We start from the raw sequence: 21,500 nt of genomic DNA, 5'->3' as shown, positions 1-21,500 counted from the left end.
AGTTTAGGAACCCAGTATAGATCAAAATAAGACATCAAAATGCATAGGGAATACTCTGGTTTCTCTTCAGATCATTTAAATCTTTTACCTTTTAAAATGCAAAGTTCATTGTAAGTGTACTTATTTGTAGTGTGATTGCTTATCATGGGGAAGGCCACAGGTTTGATTCCTATGGAGAAGTTGCTCAGTGCGTAAGAGCATTGCCTGTTCTTCCAATGGTCCTGAGGTTTATTCCCAGGAATCACATGGTGGTTCACAACCATATGTAATGAGATCTATTGCCCTCTTGAGAAAGAGACCTTGTCAGTTGTCCTCGCCAACTTATACCATGACACCCAATATGGACAAGTTCAACAGAACTGCCATATATGGGCTGCCCATGCATGCTTCAACATTGCCAGGGCACAAATTCTATTTTCATCTCAAAGAAGGGGATTTTAGCGGTTATAGGAAGAGAACGCCATGTAAGATAATGCATGAGAGAGAGAAGACAGCCAGTGATCACTGAAGGTCCCATTGTTCATGTTAAACAAGCTGTCTATGAATTTAGGAGTAGATGAAAGGCTAGTATTTTAACCAGAAGTGTTCCAGTACAGAGTGGATGAGAAAGTATATGAAGAAATGATTGCATCTATAGTACAAAGTAAAGTTCTTGGAAAAAGACGTCTATTGGAATACTCAAATAAGATCCTTGAACTCGAGACCTACCAAACACATGGTAGGAATAAAGAATTAATAGCTATTAGTACAGAGAAAAGTCATCTTCAGTGTATAAGGGTAAAGAGTCAAGTAGCCTAACATAATGTTACTAGAGTAGACTTTTATTTCCAGATAAGGAGATAAAATGAAGCCCTTTGGGTTGGAAAAAAACTAATAAAAAATGAAAAGAGAAAGAGTATTTGTACAAAATGAAAGAAAAAGTTATCGGAGTAAAGCCAATGAGGAGAAACCTAAGCCAACCATAGGTAAAAAGAAGGACTATGAAGGAGGTGAAGAGAAGACTACAAAATCCAGTAAGACAAGAGGATAAAAATACTTTAGGAGATAAAAATGGCCACCATTTCTAGTTTCACTAAATTTTGTTCCACTGTGCAAAGATGGATGAAGTTCTGAAATAGGATCTTGTTTATTTTCACCAAGTGTATACTTTAATCATTCTAACATCTCCAGTTCCCATTTGATCTACAAAACGATCACATAGCAGTCTAGCTCAGACACACTTAGAACGCATCCACAGAGCAATCGCAAGTGCCTAGCAAGGAGTACAATGTGCTCAGTGGAAACTCACTGCTATTCCTAGAAGTAGTGTTCCTCAGTCACCCTGCTTTCTATTGCTCAGACATTCCTGGACGCACTCCATTGAGGTTGGGAAAAAAATCAGATAGAGTGAACTGACTGTATCTAACAGGAATGTTGTTATATTAAAAGAAGTTATCTCACTACCAAAAAAAAAAAAAAAAACCATGTGACCTGAAAACAAATAACAGCTGTAAAGATGGAGCTATAAATGTCTTCTAGTATGTTTCATAAGTACAAATGCACTGAAGTTATATAATCTACTGGCCCATCCATCATACAGAATTGGACCTTAAACATGCTGAAAATGTCATAATGAAGACCATGAGTTTGTAGGATAGCTTAAAACTAATTTTAAAAGAAAATGCAGGAAACCAAGGGATACTAAGATTGGGAGAAATAGTCTCCAGGGAAGAGCACACCAATTGGTTATTCAATTACAAATGGTAATCCCTCATGACATATGCATATTAGGGAACATTATATAGACTCTACAGGTTATATTTAGAAATATACATTTTTGTAATTAACATGCATGCATGTACCAATTATCTGTGGAAAGAGACATCAGTAAAGTGAAAGATAAAGGAGGGCTATATAGAAGGATTTGAAGGGAGGAATGGGAAGAAAGAAATTATATATATATATATATATATATATATATATATATATATATAATCAAAAATAAAAGAAAATACAGTCATTAAACCAATGCTCCCTCTTCTTCTGCTTCTATAGTCTCCCAAAATTTCCATTCCTTACTAACCATCATTCTATTTCATTTTTTAATAAAAACAGCTGATTCTAGAATATAGAATGACTATGTTCATTTTACTATGATTGGCTACTCTCTCCTTGTATCATCCATGTGGGTGATGGGTAATACATGTGTCAGAACTTCATTGATGCTCACATCTGAACAATATTTCTTTGTGTATCCATTATATAATATATTAAGACTATACATTCATAAACTCAGATGTTTTTCATTCCCAGGCTTTGTGAATAATACAGTTATGAACACAGAAACATAAATAGATTTGAAGATCTTACTTTTGATCATTTTGTATATCCAATGAGAATCTGAATTGATTAATTTTATTATAAACTTCTACCACCTCATTTTTAAGGAAATATGATGCTATTTTCATACTGTCTGCTCTATTTTACATTTTCAACAATACAATAGCATAGAATAGTACAATTTTTCCAAGCAAAAAAATAATTATAATTACATTGTATTTTAATAGTTTCCTTTCTAATAGTATGTATTTCATATATATATATATTTGCTTAAATATTCTAATGTTGGTGTTATAATTAAAATTATTTAAAATTTTTGAAGTTTTTGATACAGTAATTAGGAAATTTATTTAGAGGAGGTCAATGATTGAGTTTATATTGTTCATGCTTAGACTTTCAAATATCTGTAAATTTCTAGCATAACTATTAATTAAACTTAGAATACTCTTCTGCATAATAAATGTGTTACTAATGTTCTTACTTCTTATGCCAATGGATATTCAATGCATCATTTTATGACAGGTGTATCTATACATTTTCCATTGCTATAAAATGTTTTTAGGCACTGGCTATGGTATAAAGTGAAGGCATTTACTTAGCTCACAGATCTGAAGGTCAGAATCATGTATAATTTAAAAAAAATTACAGACAAAAATCATATCAGGAAAATGTGTGTGACCCCAATAAACAACCATAAACAACCTCTTTCTTGCTCTTCTAATTCTGAAAAAAAAATGGAAAATTATTTTCATTTGCAGTCTTGTTATACATGAAACAAGAAAACAAGACTTGGAGGAAGAACCAGCTGGATAAGAACAACTGATATTTAGGACATTTCTACAGTGAATGGCATTGTTTTCCCTTGAAGGATAGGATGGGCAACTGTTGGGCTAAGAGATGTATGTATTCAAGAGGGCAACATCAGGGATAGGGGAAGCAGTAAGATGCAGGAGTGGGAGCTGCTTTAACTTCTTGGGACTGCATCTGTAACCTAGGATCAGTGATTGCCAGTATTCCATGACTGTAGAGATCTGCCAGATCTGTAGAGATCACCTGAGTGATATGGTAATGACTAAGTACATGAACACCATACCAAAGAAGTGTGGAAAGGATCTTGTCTAGTTCCAGAGCATAATGTGGCTTTCAGTTGTAACCAGATGATTGTGGAGAGGCAATAAACTTGGAAACACTCCCAGAAGAAGTGATCCTTGTCAAATCAATTTCAAATGATGTGAGTGGCACTCTGCCAGGAACTGCAGTGCACACCATCACAGCTTGAGATTGCTGCCCTTTTGAAATATTAGGGGCTCTTACCCGACAGCTCTGCTGTAGAAATATCTGGACGCTAAAATCGTTGTCACCTGAAAATGTTTTAGTCACAACCTGGAAGCACAGTGATGGATTTGCCTGAATGACGATGGAGAATTCACTGAACCAGTTGTATCTGGGTACTTCATGAAGAAGCCACTGCAGTACCCAACAAAGCAGCTGTTTGTCCTGAGAGATGGACAGCAAAAAGACACTGTTGTGGCTAACTAAAAATTCCTAAAGGCCACCATTGCAACACTTCTGTCATTTGTGCCGAACTCAAAGGCTATTGTCCCCCAAATAGTTTTAAGCTAGAGACTAAGTTTCAGACTTGAAATGGCATTGTCATGGAACAATTGATTTTTTTAAGTGGCAAAATTAAGATAAAATCTTAAGTAGCCGTGCTTTGAAAACAGCCATTGTGGTCTAGGTAGTAACAGCATCTGCCATGTTTTTGAAAACAAAAAACAAAAAACCCAGCAGTGGTTCCTTGTTCCAACAGCATCAAGTGGATAACACAGGATGAAGAAAGGAGGCCTCAGACTTGGATCCAGACCAGGTTCAACCACTAATCGATTGTTGTAGATGACCAGATGCTAATTGCTCTTATTACAGTCTGAGAAATGGAGAGAGTCAAGAATTAACAGTGATCTATTCGCAGCACTTCTTATCAATTGCTTCCTGAGCAATTCATTAGTATTATGCATTCTCTGGCAAGATGGTGAGGTGTGTTAAGCTATCACAGTAGGCACGAAGGCCAGCTTTATGAAGGGCAGGCAATTAGAAACAGGCATCTCTTAGCCAACTGGATATGTGTTCAAGGGACATAATGCTAATAATACATATGAGATTCTATATCTGTTATGTGAGGGTTTTAATACTGAAAACTCCCACATAGAAATGATACAGGTTCATTCTATAGGAGTTGTGTGTACATGTATGGAGATGATAGTTGTGAAGAGGGCATCACAGTCACCAGACAATGTCATGTCCTATGAGGACCTTACATTCTTTGTGAAATAGGGGAACTGAAGTGAATAGGAGCAGCATTCTAAGCAAAGCAGAAGTATGAAATGCGATTGTTTTGACACTGGAAAAGTAAAGAATAAGGTCATAGCTATCTCCAGGTTTTAATCAGGAGGTGTCTGTGAGCTGAGGATTACAGGTATAGGAAATATCTCTGTTGTTGCTTACTATGCCTTTTGGTTTCTTTGCCAAGATTTAGGTCACTACCTCTGTAGTTGGCTATAGAGTTCAATAGGAGTATTCCATGATTGTAGAGGATGAAGAATATAATAATTGTTATAGGCATACCACATGAGTTCAGATATTCCATTGTGTACATATTTATTTGTTCTTTTATTTGAAGGTAGGAAAGTGAGACTAAGAAACCACAAGAAGGTTGGTTTCAGTCCTATGCAGGTAAACAGATATACTGACAGACCTGTGTGCTTGCACACCATGGGAGCACAAAACAAATGCTGTTCACTCCACAGAGGGTGCTGAAGAGGGAGTTGTGCAGCATCTGAAGTCCATGGAGAACTTTTAGTGAGAAACACAACCTGATACTAGTCCAAAAAGATAACTGAAGGCCAACTTGCCTATCCAGTGAGTTGGTGGGGATGACAGAGAGTGGGATGCATGAGCAGTCACATACAGAAGCAAATGACTTAAGGGCAGTTGCGTCATAGAAAAGCCCATCCCAGCCTGGATAGTGAACCGTGACAGCTGCATTCTGGAGCTGCTAGGGGTTAGACTTGTATGCATCTAGCTCTGCTGGGCTGAGAGTCTCTACTCACCCTGGTTGTTTATTTATAAATATAACCTTGGGAATGGGGTAGTATAAGTCATATACATTTCATCTTTCATGGAAAAATGAACTTGAAGGTTTTGTTTGCTTTGTTTTTGGAATTGTCATGAAACTAATGAAAAACCGTGGAAATTATATGTACTGATTGCCTTAACCAATCATCTTTCTACTGGTTTCCTCACCCTGGCTGCTAAAATTAATTATATTTCAGTCTCTTTCTCAGAACTTGAAAGAATTAAGTTGTAATCGTGTTTGTATATAATTTTTATATTTCTATTTAATTTCTCTATTTCTACATAAATATGCATATTCTATACATATTTATCTAATTCTGTACATATTTATATATGTATTTCTATAAAGGTTGATGTTAATTGAAAGAGAATGTTTTATCCTGCTTATTTTCAGTAGCATTTCGGCTTATGTGCCTATTCTATTGGCAAAAAAAAAAAAAAATCACATAGCAACTTGTTGCCAGGCAACCACAGGACATTCTCCTGAAACAGCTAGCAAGCTGTCCTACAGCAGGCCTCCCTATTGGCTTCATTCCATAAAAGAACATAATTCATTATCAAATAAGTATTTCTCACACAGCCAAACGTACATTATCTCATCTATCTCCTCCATTAAATTATGTCTGGGCATGGTATTTACTCTATCTTGGTACAACGAACTACAAAATAATTATAACAGTGTAAAATATGCCAGATAATATCATGCCAATTTCATTAAAGTATAAATGCATTCATTACAATTATGAATATTCCTATTTTTAGAAAAGATATTAAGAGGTAAATATGAAGTATACTCTAATTATTTCTTAAAGAAGTATAAGTTCCAAATATCTTCTTCTACAGTTCCACATTGACTTTAATATGATGTTTACAAGTCTTAACTGGGTCATGGTTCACTGTTGCTGGTCTCTGCTTTCGTTCATTATGGCACCAGGTGAGGCTTTTTTCCTACTTGCAAGTTTTATTGCTCTAACATAGAGACTTTAATTTCTACTTTCCCAGGGGCAGAAATAAGGATTTCATAATACCCACTTGCCATCTAAACATTTCAAAACAAAAAAAAATAACCAGACATTTAATAATATTTCAACTCAAATAGTAATAGTATTTTGTTTCTGCAAAAATTCTAAGAGAAACATCATAGTTTGGATATAGTAACATGCAGGCAGAGTTCACAGAAGGGAAAAAGAATGGTGTTGTCAACATTGTCAGGATGCATAACAGGCTTCATGGCTTCCTGGAGCACAGAATCATGGATCTGGATTTAGAACTCAGTCTTAATATCGTACTTAATATGATACTCAGATGGTTCACACGGCTGCCATACCCAGAAAAGAACACAAAGATAGATACTTTATTCTCTCAGAGAAAGAGAAGAAATACTCATGTTCCCTGTGTTGAAACTAGTCAAAAATTTAAACAGTGATATCATAGTATCTATGTTTTCCTTATAGGTCCTTTATTCCTTCTGGTGTTTAGTTCTCTTGTTTCCCCCTTTTTTTTGGGGGGGGAGGCTTCGAGACAGGGTTTCTTTGTAGCTTTGGAGTCTGTCCTGGAAATAGCTCCTGTAGACCAGACAGGCTTCGAATTCACTGAAATATGCTGTCTTGGGGGTGCTGTCCAGTGCCACAAGGACAGAAAGGGAGATGACTAGAACCTGTTCAGGCACCAGATGCTGCTGAGTCTTAACAGCTCCCTTGGTGAAGGGGGTGAGAAAGTACGGAGTCAATAGCATAGACACCAGGAATAAAGAAAAAAGCCTACAGTAGACTCGTTTATTAAAAGGGGAGATCCTAATATATCCTCCTCCCAGCACCAAGGCTGTGCTCCATTCTGATCCATTAATGTTGCGTGGTTGCCCCTCATTGGCTAAGCATGATCAGGACATCTGACAGAACCTGTTGCTAGGCTTTCAGGAAGACTCCAGTTGGCTCTTCTCTCAGCCATGTAGGTCTTACTCTTCCTACAAACAACAACACCTCCAAAAACAAACAAAAACAAAATAAAACAACACCCCTCAAAAGCCCATCAAATTGTAACACACACACACACACACACACACACACACAGTAAAAACAGAACAGAACTGTAGAGTTCATTGTATGCGTGGCAACTACTCATTTTGTGTACTTGTGTTTCCTAGATCCTGACTATCTTACAGAACAGGGGATCGATAATTGTTTTGAATTATTTACCTCACAATTTAATTTGTATGTAAACTGTTAAATTCCATTCTTTTGAGACTTACATTATAGCCTTATAAATTACAAATAAATCTAGTCTCATAATATAGTGGAACAACATTTTCCACTACTTAAGCAGTGCCTATGGCTTTGCATTCTCTCATGTTCAAATCTTCTTCCATAGATGTTGCTTACTCTTCACCAGGTTGTACATCACTGAGCTACACACAATCCAAGTTTTGTCCAATAGAAATGCACCCAGAATATGTAGGAGTTTGGCACTTTCTTGTTTCTTCCAAATCTAAGTTTGCAGGCATGTAAAATGCAAGGGTTATCCAGACATGGAGGCTTGCACCCAGACTGAAAAGGAAATCACTGAAGCCAGGCATTGAGTTGCTATCTTTGTAGGGAGTCTCTGACAGAGTGATTCATGATGCTCTGATGATCAAAGCTAAGCAAGAATGCAGATTTCAGGATGTTAGATAAATTTCTCAAGGAAAGTTGCAGGAACTAGTGAAGCCATCTTAAAAATAAAAAAGTCCATATGTCAGAAGCTTTGCTGATGCCAAAGGTCAGGATAGCCACCTAACACCATGTTGGTGTCTGAGGGCATTGTTTTAGCCACAGCTATACTGATTAAGATGGCCTGTGCTCTTACCTGAGCCATGATGATAGGTATGTTTCTGTTTCAGATGGGTTTTGTGGAGATGTCAATGGCCCATGTTACCACAGGGGATCGTAGGAACCATGTGTGTCAAAATCTGAGGGCCATGCTGACACACCCATCCTCACTTTCCATGGGATTGCTGGCCCTGCCCCTCAGTGGCACCACAGAAAGAGAGAAGGATCTGCTCCCATGGGAGAATTGAGCCCAGCAATCCAGAGAGATGGTTCCACATTTCATCACTTGAAGCAAGCTCAGGGTGAGAAACTGGGGATCATCCTGAAGATCTGAAGAGCAAAACAGCCACTCACTGGCTCTTACCTAGATCTCGGTCTGAAATGGCAATTCTGCCTCCTGAAATCTCAGAATGAGACTGTATGTTGAAAGCTGTTTCCTCCCATTTTATAATCCTCTCTAGGACTGGAATTAAAGGTGTGCACCACCTTGATTAAAGGCATGCAATGCCCGGTTTCTATGGCAACTAGTGTGGTTACTGGGATTAAAGGTGTGTGCTACCTAACCTGGTCTGTAAGATTTACCAGTGGGACTGCTTAACACTTAGATCTTCAGGCATTCTTTATTTATTAAAATACAATTGAAATTCCACTACATTTCCCCTTTCTGCCTAAAATAAAAAAGAAGACTATAATTAATTTGAGAATATATATAATAAGTACAATGACTATATACAATATATACAGGCAATAAATACATCAACAATGTCTAGTCATTTGCATTTGACAAATTCAAAAAAACCTTCCTATCTATCTTATCTTGGTGAGTCCAAAGTTTTATAACTAATTTATTTCTATTTAAGTTCTATTGTAACTTCCCTTTTGTGTCTGGTAAACTATAACTACAGCTATCCAATCTTCAACTTCCTCAGAGACATAAAAGGAAATAATATTAACTGAATAAGGAGGAAGTTTAAGCAAGCAACTTCCAAAAAATGTGAGTAATGACAGAAACAGTTGGCTGCCATGACAGTCAACCAAATTCCTCTGCAAGGTTGGGGCATCCATCTTTGGCCTCCAGGTCTAGCATAATAGACATATTTTTTCTGTGAAGCAGGATATTTGGATCCTGCTTGTCTAATTAGGACAGCATAATGTCAGCAGTCAAGGCAGGGGCATTTTCTTGCCCAGTGGCTTACTTTTGTCACAAAGAAAGTAAACTCCATGTGGAGTTTTGTTGATGCCCATTATCTTCTCTGAGGTAGATTGGAGCTGCCAGAAGGAGAAATGTCTCATTGTCAATAAAAAAAAATCTGGATTATTGAAACATCTTAAATGCCATATTCTGTAGATCTCTGAAGTGTCTGAAGATGACCTATCTATCTAAATTATATCTTTGTTTGACCTTGAAAACATACCGAATATGGCTTAAACTTCAATTATACTAGGTGATTAACTGCTAATCTATATTTCTTTATTATCCTAAACAGTTGGTAATAATAATTTTCAATGACTTGAAATTTGCATTACATTATTAAATGAGCTGTATAGGTACAATAGCTTGAACAAGATTAGAAACATATGTACAATGTGCTTTAACAAAATTAATCTCAAATTTGTATCAATGTACAAAATTTGTATATAATATATAAAAGTAAAACCAATGTAAAACATTTAAAACTAATAGTTGCTTTTAAAAAGTAGATTCAATAATCTACCTTTTTATCTTACCATATATATATATATATATATATATATATATATATATATCCATCCTCCCTTTTTCTTTTCAGAGTAAATTCAATAATCTACCTTTGTAACTTACATATTTATATCCCTTTTTCTTTTGCCCTTCCTCCCTCCCTCCCTCCCTTCTTTCTTTCTTTCTTTCTTTCTTTCTTTTGTTTATGGTTTTTCTAGACAGGATTTCTCAGTGGCTATGAAGCCTGTCCTGGTACTTGATTTGTAGATCAGGCTGACCTTGACCTCATGGAGATCTGCCTGCTTCTGCCTCCCAAATGACAGGATTAAAGGTTTATGCCACCAATGCCTAGCATTATTATTATTATTATTCAAAATAAGAACCTTGAATCTAATTCTGTTTGTTTAACATATTTCCTGGCCATTGTCCATAACAACTTGTAAACATCCATAATCTATTTTTGGGGGGAAGGGGGCACAGGTTTCTAGGCTACTTCTTGCTTATTGGGGGCATAATCTTATGGGGACCCAAAGAAAATTTAGGTTAAAGGCCAAGTCCTTACTGAAGTATTCTGTGAGACTGGATCATTTCAGCCAACAGTCTTGAATGTGTCCTGGGTATAGAACTCAGAGTAATCTGCAACAAATATACTCTGAAATGTTGAATCATCTGGGTTATTTTTTCCCATTGGAATTTCTTTAGGGGGTTTTCTTTGATCAAACCTTATTTTTCTTAACTCAGAATGAATCCATAGCCAATCAAACCTTATTTTTCTTTACCAAGAATGAATCTACAGAAATTCATTTCCTGTAAAAACAAAGGCAAACCAAGAATGAATCCATAGTCTCTCACTTTGTTGACGGAAAGAATTGAGGTAAGCCCTTCAGGAGAGGTAGTTCACTGTAGAAATCCAATTAATAAATGAAGTATAATTGATTATGTTGGGACTTCATTATTCAGTATCTCTACTATATGTGGTCTCCGACTCCCAATCATTTGGCTTAGCACATTTGCTTTCATGATAATGTAAAAAGTGGTATATAGGAACTACACTTCACAGTCACAATTTTGATCTTACAAGGTAAGTGTAATGCTCTTTCACAATATAAGACAATAGAAGCTATACTGAATTCTCAGTCATGCAATCACTATTGTAACTTAACTGAGGTTGTATTCTGTACTGTGTTGTCAGCATTCTAAAACAGTACATCCATCTTTTATCATGGCTACAGTATGTCCATCAGAGAGCATGCATCAGTTGTTAGCATTTAGTTATAAAATAGACCCTGCACTGGATGATCTTCTATAGATAAAATTTACAGTAAATGTTGTGGGAACATGTAAAGTAGGCACAGCTACATTGTGAGGGATCACAATTAAAGAATTAGAAGAATAACAAATACTTGAGGAATAGTGTTGGTTATAGAGAAATCACACAACACACAAATCAACACAGTTTGTCCCTGGCCCCTGGGAGATGTCTGTGCCTTTGAGGCCAGGCTGGTCTGCACAGCTAAAACAGCCAAGGCTATACAAAGAAATCCTGTTCATGCCCCTCCCCCACCAAAGAAAATCAACAATGGATCTGCTAATGGAGAGTTTGTCACTTATATTTCATTATAAAACACAGATAGATATAAAATAAGTCTGTTCTTCAAACAGTGAAGGAGTGGTAAATTATTGTAATCTACATTTTATTTAAATATGACTTGGATACTATGAATGGCAATTTGTCTTATGAAGTAAGTTGCATTCAAATCTGTCTGGTTAAATGGTGAAGCAGACTTTATTCAGCTACAATTTTTGTTGAGAGAGGGGCAGCAGGCTGCTTCCCTGCAGCCCCAGCTCCCGACCACCTGGCTAGTTTATGCCTCGAAATAATTACACGGAAACTGTATTATTTTAAACACTGCCTGGCCCATTAGATCCAGCCTCTTATTGGCTAGCTCTTACACATTGATCTAACCCATTTCCAATTATCTGTGTAGCCCACGAGGTGGCTTACCAGGGAATATCTTAACCTGTGTCTGTCTGGAGTGGGAGAATCATGGCGACTGCCTGACTTGGCTTCTTTCTCCCAGTATTCTCTTCTGTCTACTCCGCCTACCTAATTTTCTGTCCTATCAAAGGTCAAGCAGTTTCTTTATTAATTAACCAATGAAAGCAACAGATAGACAAATGACCAACCCCATCAAATTTTAGATGTTTTCATTTATTTTCAAGACTGAGACACTTCTTAAAAAATACATGTCTGAGGGCTGCTTTCACGTCCTTATTCCTCAGGCTGTAGATCATTGGGTTGATTGTGGGTGTCACAAGATTGTTCAAAATTTGAATAATTGCACTAAGCAATGGACTGGGACTAGGCTGTAGGTAGATGACAATGACTGGACCATAAACACAGATGATGGCAGTGAGGTGGGCACTGCAGGTGGAAAACGCTTTCTGCCTCCCTTCTTTTGAGCGGATTTTTAAGATGGAGATTCCAATTCGAGTGTAGGACACAACAATGAGAAGAAAACAAATGAGAGACAAAAGACCAACATTTGTAAAGCCTACCTTCTGTGCTAGAGAGGGGTCCTCACAAGCCAGCAGTAACACGGCAGGCATGTCACAGAAGTAATAATCCACCTCACTGGGTCCACAGTAGGGCAACTGGAAAGTGAGGAAAGTTAGGATAACAGAGTGCACACAGCCACTCATCCAGGTCCCTGTGGCCAAGGCACAGCACACTCTGTGGTTCATGATGACTGTGTATCTCAGAGGAAAGCATATGGCAACAAAGCGGTCATAGGCCATCACTGTGTACAGGAAACACAATGTACAACCCAGACAATGATAGAAAAAGTGTTGTACAACACAGCCCTGGAAAGAGATTCCTCGACCCTGTCCTGAAAGATATGACAACATCTTTGGAGCTGTTGTGGAGCAAAAACCCAAGTCAAAGATGGAGAGGTTTCCCAAGAAGAAGTACATGGGAGTGTGGAGTCGCTGGGAGGATATGACCGCAGTAAGGATGAGGAAGTTTCCTAGGAGGGCACAGGCATACAGGGCTGAGAACAGGAGGAGCAGGACCTTCTCCAGGCCTTCTGTCTCAGGGATGCCCAGCAAGGTGAATTCTGTCACCATAGTGTGGTTTGTCATGTTTATAGAAGAATCAGCTCCTGAGTCTCTGTGGAAAGAAATTCTTGGTAAAATTTATTATATATATATATATATGATTTAGATGATATTAAATCACTAGAGTGGAAGACAAAAGGGAAGAAATGTTCTGCACAGAATTTTCCTCCTGCCAATGGGATGTATTTCTGTAGTTAGGCTTTTAATTACAGATAATGCACCTTAAAAGTCTCAACCAGATGGTAACTTACAGGGCAATTGTAGATAGTATTCTCACCAATCTTACTCAGAAAGTAACTTCCCAGGCTACTCTCCTCTACTCTCACATTCATAAGAATGATCCCATTCCATATGCTCTATTGTGATTCTAAAATAACTACAAAGTCTCCAGAAATGGACTTGTAGGGAGGGTATGGGTGTGGCAAGTTGGGAGAGGGATAAGATAGAGTAGGGAGTGAGCACTATCAGGGTGCATCATATACAGACTGAAAGTGTCAGTTAACAAATTCAATGAGTGAGACCTTGTCGCTTTACAATCACATCAGTAAGTAGCTTCCAGGACTGAGGCGAATGAGGATCAGAATCTACAGCATTTATGACAAAATGACAACAGCAAGGATATACCTCACAAGTTTAAGTTTGAAGTGTGAACATCCCTGAATTGTAAGCTTAAAGGAATACACTAATCTTTTCTTACTCAGCATTATGAATGCTTTCTTTCTCCTCCAGCAAATAATGAAGATTTGTGATTGTACATGGGTTTATTCTGTGTCTTCTATAAAGATAAATTGAAAGTAGTAAGTGACTGGAGGCTCCGTAGGTATGTCTTGTATAGTAGCAGGGTTTTGTCGACTCTAATTATCTCTTCATTCACTATTACACACATACATCTCAAATGTACATATATGAACTCAGAGAGAGAGGGGGGATGATGGAGAGAGGAACAGAGACAAAGAGAGAGAGAAAGAAAGAGACCCATTTCCAAACCACATTAATAACATTATGTTATATTTTCAAAAGACATTTGTGACATTTTCACAGAAGGCAAACCTCAAATGCACCTTACTATCCAATTGAATGGAAGGAACAGGATACACACAGAGTAAAATGCAACCAGTGAAGTCACAGATATTTAAAAAGATCTGAAGTTCTACTGCTTTTAACAAAGAAAGTGAATCCAATTTCATAGGTCCATCTCCAAACATAAGAATGTATCATCATATGTCAAGTTTCTTTGACTCTCTATTCATGATTGTTGAATCATAAGGAACAACAAAAAAAAAACTACCTACAGAAAGGCCTTGGCATTCCATGTGGAACAAAGAAGCTACTGTTGGCACTACCTCAGGCTGCAAAGTCTAATTCTGGAACCTTGTTTGAGTTAAAAAGAAGGACTGGACATAGAAAACACTCCTTTCCAGTATTCATGATTTGAAATTTTCTGACATATTTTCATAATTTTAAAGTTTTCCAACACAGTGAAATCCTCATAACATAGATTAATTCATGAAATCTATTGCCCAAAACTCTACTCTCTTCCCCTACATTATGTCCCTAGTGACTGAGAGACTGAGTACTCTGATAAAGGCGAAGGAGACATTGAACACTTACTGAGTCAATAGAAAGCCTTATATGACAGATGGTGTTATTGAGTGCTGTTTTTTTCTATGTACCTGCTGCAGAAGAAAGGAGTCTCACCATCCTTCAGTCTGTAAATTGAAGTTGAGAATTTCTCCTCATTTTAATCACTTTTGAGTAGAATGCTGCACATCTAAGTGTGTTTCAGCTCCCTGGCAACAATTTCCTGTTTGGTTTCAGGAACTGCAATAATTTACAACACGAGAGATTTTAAATAATTGTGATCTTCCTTTGAGTATTAATCCCAAAGGAGAAAGCATCTCATTAACTTCTTGGTTTAATTGTTTTGTTGTTGGGTGGGGGGTGTATTTCAGTATCTTTTGCGAACACTTTTATGGACTAATAATGTTCAAGACTGTTCACTTGAAACCTCAAATACTTTTCTCGCAAACTTAGTCTGTGACCAAAGATTTTAAAAGATAGTAATTCTTAAATCACATTTGTTAAATACTGACATATATGGTAAGGAAGGATGTGGTGGCCATGTTAGAGGAGCAGCAAGAGGTAACTGAAGTTCAGAGTGCCAGGCCACCAGGAGGAAAGTCTCATGAGTCAATATCACGCAGGCAAGGCCCCAGACCACCCACCCCTTAACGTCTTTTGCTTCTGCTATGCCTTTGTGCATTTGCTGTTGCTCTTTTTCTCTGGTGTCAGGCTGTTTTTTTACTCTTTGTTTTGTATTTATTGCAATTATTCACTTGAAAAACAGAATGTAACCACATTGTAACTGTGACTAGAAGATTTTGTTGGGGTATATAAGCTGTCAGGGTAAGAATAAAGATAGAGTTAAAATAGGCTAGAAGTAAAACATCAAGAATGAGAGAGTTACAATGAGTTAGAAGAAAACCAAGAGGAATGAGAGAGTTAGAAGGAAAGCATCAAGAATGAGAAAGTCAAAGGGAACTAGAAGGAAAGCATCAAAAATAAAGACAGAGTTAGAAGTTAAACCTCAACTATGAAAGATGAAAATCACCAGGAAAATAAAGAATGGAGAATGCAAAAGAAGAATAAAGAAAAGGTCTGAAGGAAACCATCAAAAGAGTGTGTGACTATCTTTGTTTTTTACTGCCTCGGTTAAAAAGGGCTTAGTATGCACTGATTCTGTGGATTTTCTCTTTGAGCCCTGTGCTGTTTGGAGGCTGGGCTCCCAGGCAGCAATAGTGGGGTTCTCTGAAGGTGGGAGAATCCTGTCAGAAAACATTCTCTTAGCTGGGACCTGCAGTGTGAACAGGCAGACAGTGTACGGAAGGACAAAGCAATTTTCTGACAGAGGTATTGGCACGTCCACTGTGCATGATGGAAAGGAACTCAACATCCTGAAAGAATTTAGAGCTGGGCCTGAATGTCAGAGCCGCCGTTTTCACTTTCTTGGCAGTCTGAGGGAACAGGACTACAAGTTTAGTCCTGCCTGAGTGACGATGATAGTCAAGTTTTTCATGAGCAACTTGATGAGAAGCAGTCTAAAGTATGCAATCAATTATAATTTGAAGAGAGTCCTTATCCATTTTTCATTGCTAGAAAAATTTCAGGGATTGGATATAATTATAAAAGGAAAACATTTATTAACCTCACAGGTCTGGAGTGGAGGATAAATGTATAACTCAAAATTGCAGATGAAAATAATATCAGGAAAACATGTGTGTGACCCAATAGACACATCTCCTTCTTGCTCCTCCAATTCTGAAAAAAAGTAGTAAATGAATTTCATTTATGGTCTTGTTAGACATGAAGTAAGACAGCAAAGTTTATAGGGAGAACCAGCTGAAGAAGCTAAGAACTGAAAATTAGCATATTTCTGTCGAGGACCGGCCTCAACAAAAATATGTCTTACCAGGGTAGTGGCATGCAAATTAAAGAAATATAAGTAAAGAATATGAAGATACATAAAAATCATAAGACAGAAAACAGAGAAAGTATTGGAAGAACATTCCAGTGACTGATATCCTGAAATTCTACCATGTTTAATTTTCCACTGCTTTTTTACTCAATGGAAACTGGGGGAGAGGGTAACAAAAGACTTTATTAACATGATACAAAGGGTAGTTAACACAGTCAATTCCGATTAGCTCATTAGCATTCTCTTGTCCAGGTAGCAAAGGTGCTCTAGGTCACTGTAGCTGAAGATAGCCCTCCTTTAGGTGACCTCACAATTACTAAAGAAAGGAGCAGGGGTACATTTGTATATCCTGACCACCTTCAGGGTGGCATTGAGCTATCTTAATTTCAAAAGAGCCAGGCCACCACTTCCTGAGTTATGGGGTACAATTATGCCTGTCAGTCTCCAAACTCTCTGATTGTTGGACAAGGTGTTTCCGAAATGGGCCTGCATTTTTCAGTCTCCACATATTTCCACAGTGGATGAGAAGATTTCCCTTAAATAGTATGATGGGGCAACTGCTGGGCTATTGAAGATATGTGTTCAAGAGGGCAACATCAGAGGTAGGGCAGGCAGTGAGATGCAGGAGTGGGAGCTCCTATGACTTCTTGAAACTGCATCTGTAACCTAGGAGCTGGGTTAGTGATTACCAGTATTCCAAGAGTGTGGAGATATGCTAAAGTACCTGAGTGACATGGCTATGACTAAGTACATTACCACTGTACATAAGGAGAGAGAATAGGATCGTGTCTGGTTCCAGAAGCATAATATGGTATACAATTTTAATCAGATGAATGTGGACAGGCAATGCACTTGGAAATACTCCCAAAGTGGTCCTTGGCAAATCACTACCAAATGATGCTTGTGGGACTCCATCAGGAACTGCATCAATGCTGATTTGGTTAACATCATCTTCACTGTCTTTGGCATGGGATGAGGTAGCACTTGTGTTTCACCACAATCTGTCTATTGTAGTTCAAAGATGGAATTTTGCCACTAAATTTACATACTCAGGAAAAGACATCCAGTAGTGAGTACATTATGTAGTACATAAACACATAATGAAATAAATGTACCAAATCTTATTTTTCAACCCTAGTTTTTTCTTCTCCAGTATCCCAGTACATGCAACCACAGCTTGAGCATGTTGTCCTACATGCCATCTTGGAATGTTATGAGCCTTTCTGGGATATTCTTACTACTATGGATTCTTGATAAAGAACAGCTAGAGAAATATCTAGATACTACACTGATTGTCATCTGAAAGCTTTTTTTTTTTTTTTTTTTGTAAAACATGGAAGTACAGTGGTCGATTTTCTTAGCTGGAAATCTGAAATTTACTGAATCAGTGGTATCTGGATAGTTCATGAAGAAGCCACTGGGGAACTCACCAGAGCAGATGCTCACCCCGAGAGAAGGCCAGCAAAGAGATACTGAGCACATCTGCTGTGGCCAACTGAAAATTCCTAAAAGCCACCATTATAACACTGGTGCCGTTTATGGAGAGCCCAAAGGCTGTCCTCCTCAAAATAGTTTAATGCTAGAGGCATTAAGTTTCACAGTTGAGTTGACATTATCATGGAGGAATTGATTTTAAAAATGACAAAATTAGGATGAAATCTTAAATAGCCATGCTCTGAAAACATCAATTGTGCTCTAAGTTGTAACAGCATTACCATGCTCTGAAAACAAAACAAACGAGAAAAAGAAGAAAAAAAAAAACTATTTTTCCTGGTTGTGACAGCATCAAGCTTGTAATACAGTATGAAGAAAGGAGGCTTTGAACATGGGCCCGGACCAGGTTGCAGAGACCAGGTACTAATTTCTCTTACTACAGGCGTTAAAATAGAGTTAGCAGTGAGGTCAGTGTACATCCAAGACCTATTTGCAACACTTATTATCAGTTGTTTCCTAAACAATTCATTAATATTATGAGTTCTCTGGCAAGGTGATGAGTTGTGTAAAACCACACCACAGAACACATGTAGGGCAGCTCCAGGAGAGGCTGGCAATTAGGACCAAAATGAAAGCCATAATGCTAATCCTTATGAGAGTCTATATGTTATTTGAGGTTTCTAATACTGAGAACTCTGGCATAAAAATGGTAAAGGTATATTTTAAAGGACTGGTGTATGTAAGTATAGAGATGATAGTCATGAAGAGGGCATCACAGAGATGACATATAAGTATCATGTCTTATAAACATCTTGCATTCTTCTTGTGATATAGGGGAACTGAAGTGTGTGGGACCAGAGAATGAGAGCAGTCCATTCTAAGAAGAGCAGGAGTGTGAAGTAAAATTGATTTGACACTGGAAAGGGATCAATAAGGTCACAGCTGTCTCCAATCTTCAACCAGGAGATATGTGTGGGTTGAGGATTATAGATAAAGGAAATCTCCTTGTTGTTCACTAAGACTCTGAATTTCTTTTTATTTTTTATATTATTTTTATTGAGCTATACATTTTCCCCTTCTCCCCTTGCTTCCTCCCCTCTCTCCTTCTATTCTGTTCCATGATCCCCAAATTCCCAATTTACTCAGGAGATCTTATCTTTTTCTCCTGCCTTTGTGGATCCATTTATGTTTCTCTTAGGGTCTCCTTTGTTGTCTAGGTTCTCTGGGATTGTGGCCCCCCTTGGATTTCTTGCTCAGAGATCAGGTCTAGTTACCTCTATAGTTGGCTATAGAATTACTTAGGAGGACTAGCTACCTGTGGAGTTGGCTATAGTGTTAGGAAGACTCAGGGATTGTAGAGTCAGAAGAACATAGTGTTATAGGCATACCAATGTATTCAGATACTCTATTGTGTGTTTATTTATTCATTTCCTTATTTAAAGTCAAGGAGTTGAACATGTATAGTAGGGGCAAAGCTTTATAGGAAGAGAATGCTTTTTGGAGATTTTGCTGTCCATTGACATCTCTACATGTTTGATAATTATTTTCTTTAACAGGTTTATAATTAGGAGTGAAAATACAATTACTGTATTATATCAAAACAGAAATTAATCTAAAAGACAAATTTAATTTAAATTTGCAGGGAATTTAATGTAATTTGGGGCAGATTGTTTGACCTTATACTACTATCTTACAGTAGTAAAATGGTAAGATCATTTCATTTATTTTTTTAGTAATAGTATAAAATGGATTACAATAAAACAACAACTAGCACTTTGGAATAGAGAAAACACACAAACACAAGGAAAAGAACTAAAGACAAGGCTAAAGAAACAGAGGCCCACTGGTTCACACACTTAGGAATTCCAGGAAAATAATACAATGAAAGACATACTATATATAAAAGACCTGGTGCAAACCCATCTTGATGCTGTGCTTTGTGCTTCATTCTCTGTGAGTTCAAAGAAGCTTTGCTCATGCTAATTCAGAGGTTGTTGTTGCCATGGTATTGTCCCTTTCCTATGGCTCTTAACATTCATTTTGTCTTTTGTTTCTTGGGTTCCCTGACCCTAAAGGAAAGGATTTGACGAAGACAACCTCAATAGGGCTGAGTATTTTAAATCTTTCACTCTCAGCATAAGGTTTAGTTGTGGGCCACTATCTTTATCCCCATTTGGAGAAAGCTAAGAAAGAGAGTTTAAAATACCATTATTATGTCCAAATTTGTTTCTGAACACATTCTGGAAAACTCTCTTCAAGGACCTCTTCACTTCCTTGTTCCTCAGTGAATAGATTAAAGAGTTCAGCATGGGTGAGACAATATTATTTAATATTTGCACCACAGCACCAAGCAGGGGGTTTGGTGTGCGCTGCAGGTAGATGATTATTACTGGTCCATAGGCACAGAGGATGGCAGTGAGGTGGGCACTGCAGGTGGAGAATGCCTTCTGCCTGCCCTCTGCTGAACGGATTCTCAGAATGGCAATCCCAATGTGTGCATAAGAGACACAAACACTGAAGAGAAGCATCAGAGCCAGAAAGCCAACATTAATGGAACCCACCTTCTGAGCCAGTCTGCTATCAGAGCAAGCCAAAGGCAAAACTGCAGGAAGGTCACAGAAGAAATAGTCCACTTGATTAGATGCACAGTAGACTAAATGAAAGGTAAAACAGGTCAGGATGGTGGCATGAAGAAACCCCACTGAACAAGCTATTGTTACCAAGCTCACACACACTCCAGGTTTCATGATGAGCATGTATCTCAGTGGGTGACAGATGGCAACATAGCGATCATAAGCCATCACAGAATAGAGGCAGCCTTCAGTAGAACCCAGGAGGTGATAAAAGAAGAGCTGGGCAGCACAGCCTTTGTAAGAGATGGAGGAGCTCTGACCAGAGAGATAAAGTAGCATCTTGGGGCAGGTTACTGATGGGAACAGCATATCAAAAATGGATAGAAGGCCCAAGAAGAAATACATGGGAGTGTGAAGCGTAGATGAGGAAACAATTGCTGTGAAAATGAGTGAATTTCCAAGCAAGGTGAAGAAGTAGATGAATAAGAACACAACAAAGAGTAGAGTCTCCAGTCCTTGTGTGTGAGGTATCCCCAGGAGGATGAATTCATTGAGCAGTGTGTAGTTCCTCATTATCTTTAAAGGTAGTCTTGGTACAAACAAGTTTCAGCTAAATCCAAAAACAAGGAAATAGAGTAATTACAAGTAATTCAACACTAATTTACCAGTCACCATTCTTGCTAAAATCTAAAATTGGTCTCATGTTCTATTCATGATCATGAAATAATATCCAACAGTATCCAAGAGTGGATACATCATGCAGAGTAAGTGCTTGATTTATTCACATTTCTGCAGGAGTAGCAAGCGCACATTTGGTTAGGGTCTTTTGGATGAAGATTGCCTGCTGTGTCTGGAGGTAGTAAATGGCCTCACATTGGAAACAGGGTTAAACAAAGGAAAAAGCAGCAAGTAGGCATTTCTAAGAGATTCACTGGAGAGAGAAC

The 21,500-nt window shown here is 37.8% G+C and overlaps 2 protein-coding genes across 2 annotated transcripts; both read right to left on the bottom strand.

Annotated features, from left to right (window-relative positions):
- Positions 1 to 12,162: 12,162 nt before the first annotated feature.
- LOC121451826 (putative olfactory receptor 10D4) lies at positions 12,163 to 13,101 on the bottom strand. Its single transcript, XM_041657593.1, has one exon. The coding sequence runs from the start codon at positions 13,096 to 13,098 to the stop codon at positions 12,163 to 12,165; it is 936 nt and encodes a 311-aa protein (XP_041513527.1). The 5' UTR covers positions 13,099 to 13,101.
- A 7,065-nt stretch (positions 13,102 to 20,166) lies between these two features.
- On the bottom strand, positions 20,167 to 21,129 carry LOC121451419 (olfactory receptor 148). The gene has a single exon (XM_041656868.1). The coding sequence runs from the start codon at positions 21,127 to 21,129 to the stop codon at positions 20,167 to 20,169; it is 963 nt and encodes a 320-aa protein (XP_041512802.1).
- Between the last annotated feature and the right edge of the window lie 371 nt (positions 21,130 to 21,500).

This window comes from Microtus oregoni, unplaced genomic scaffold (genome assembly GCF_018167655.1).
Source record: "Microtus oregoni isolate MIOR12 unplaced genomic scaffold, Mior012 000008F_ref0000371, whole genome shotgun sequence".
In the NCBI taxonomy this organism is placed as follows: Eukaryota; Metazoa; Chordata; class Mammalia; order Rodentia; family Cricetidae; genus Microtus; species Microtus oregoni.
Note: the sequence above shows the minus strand (reverse complement) of the source record. Positions and strands in the feature narration are given on the sequence as shown.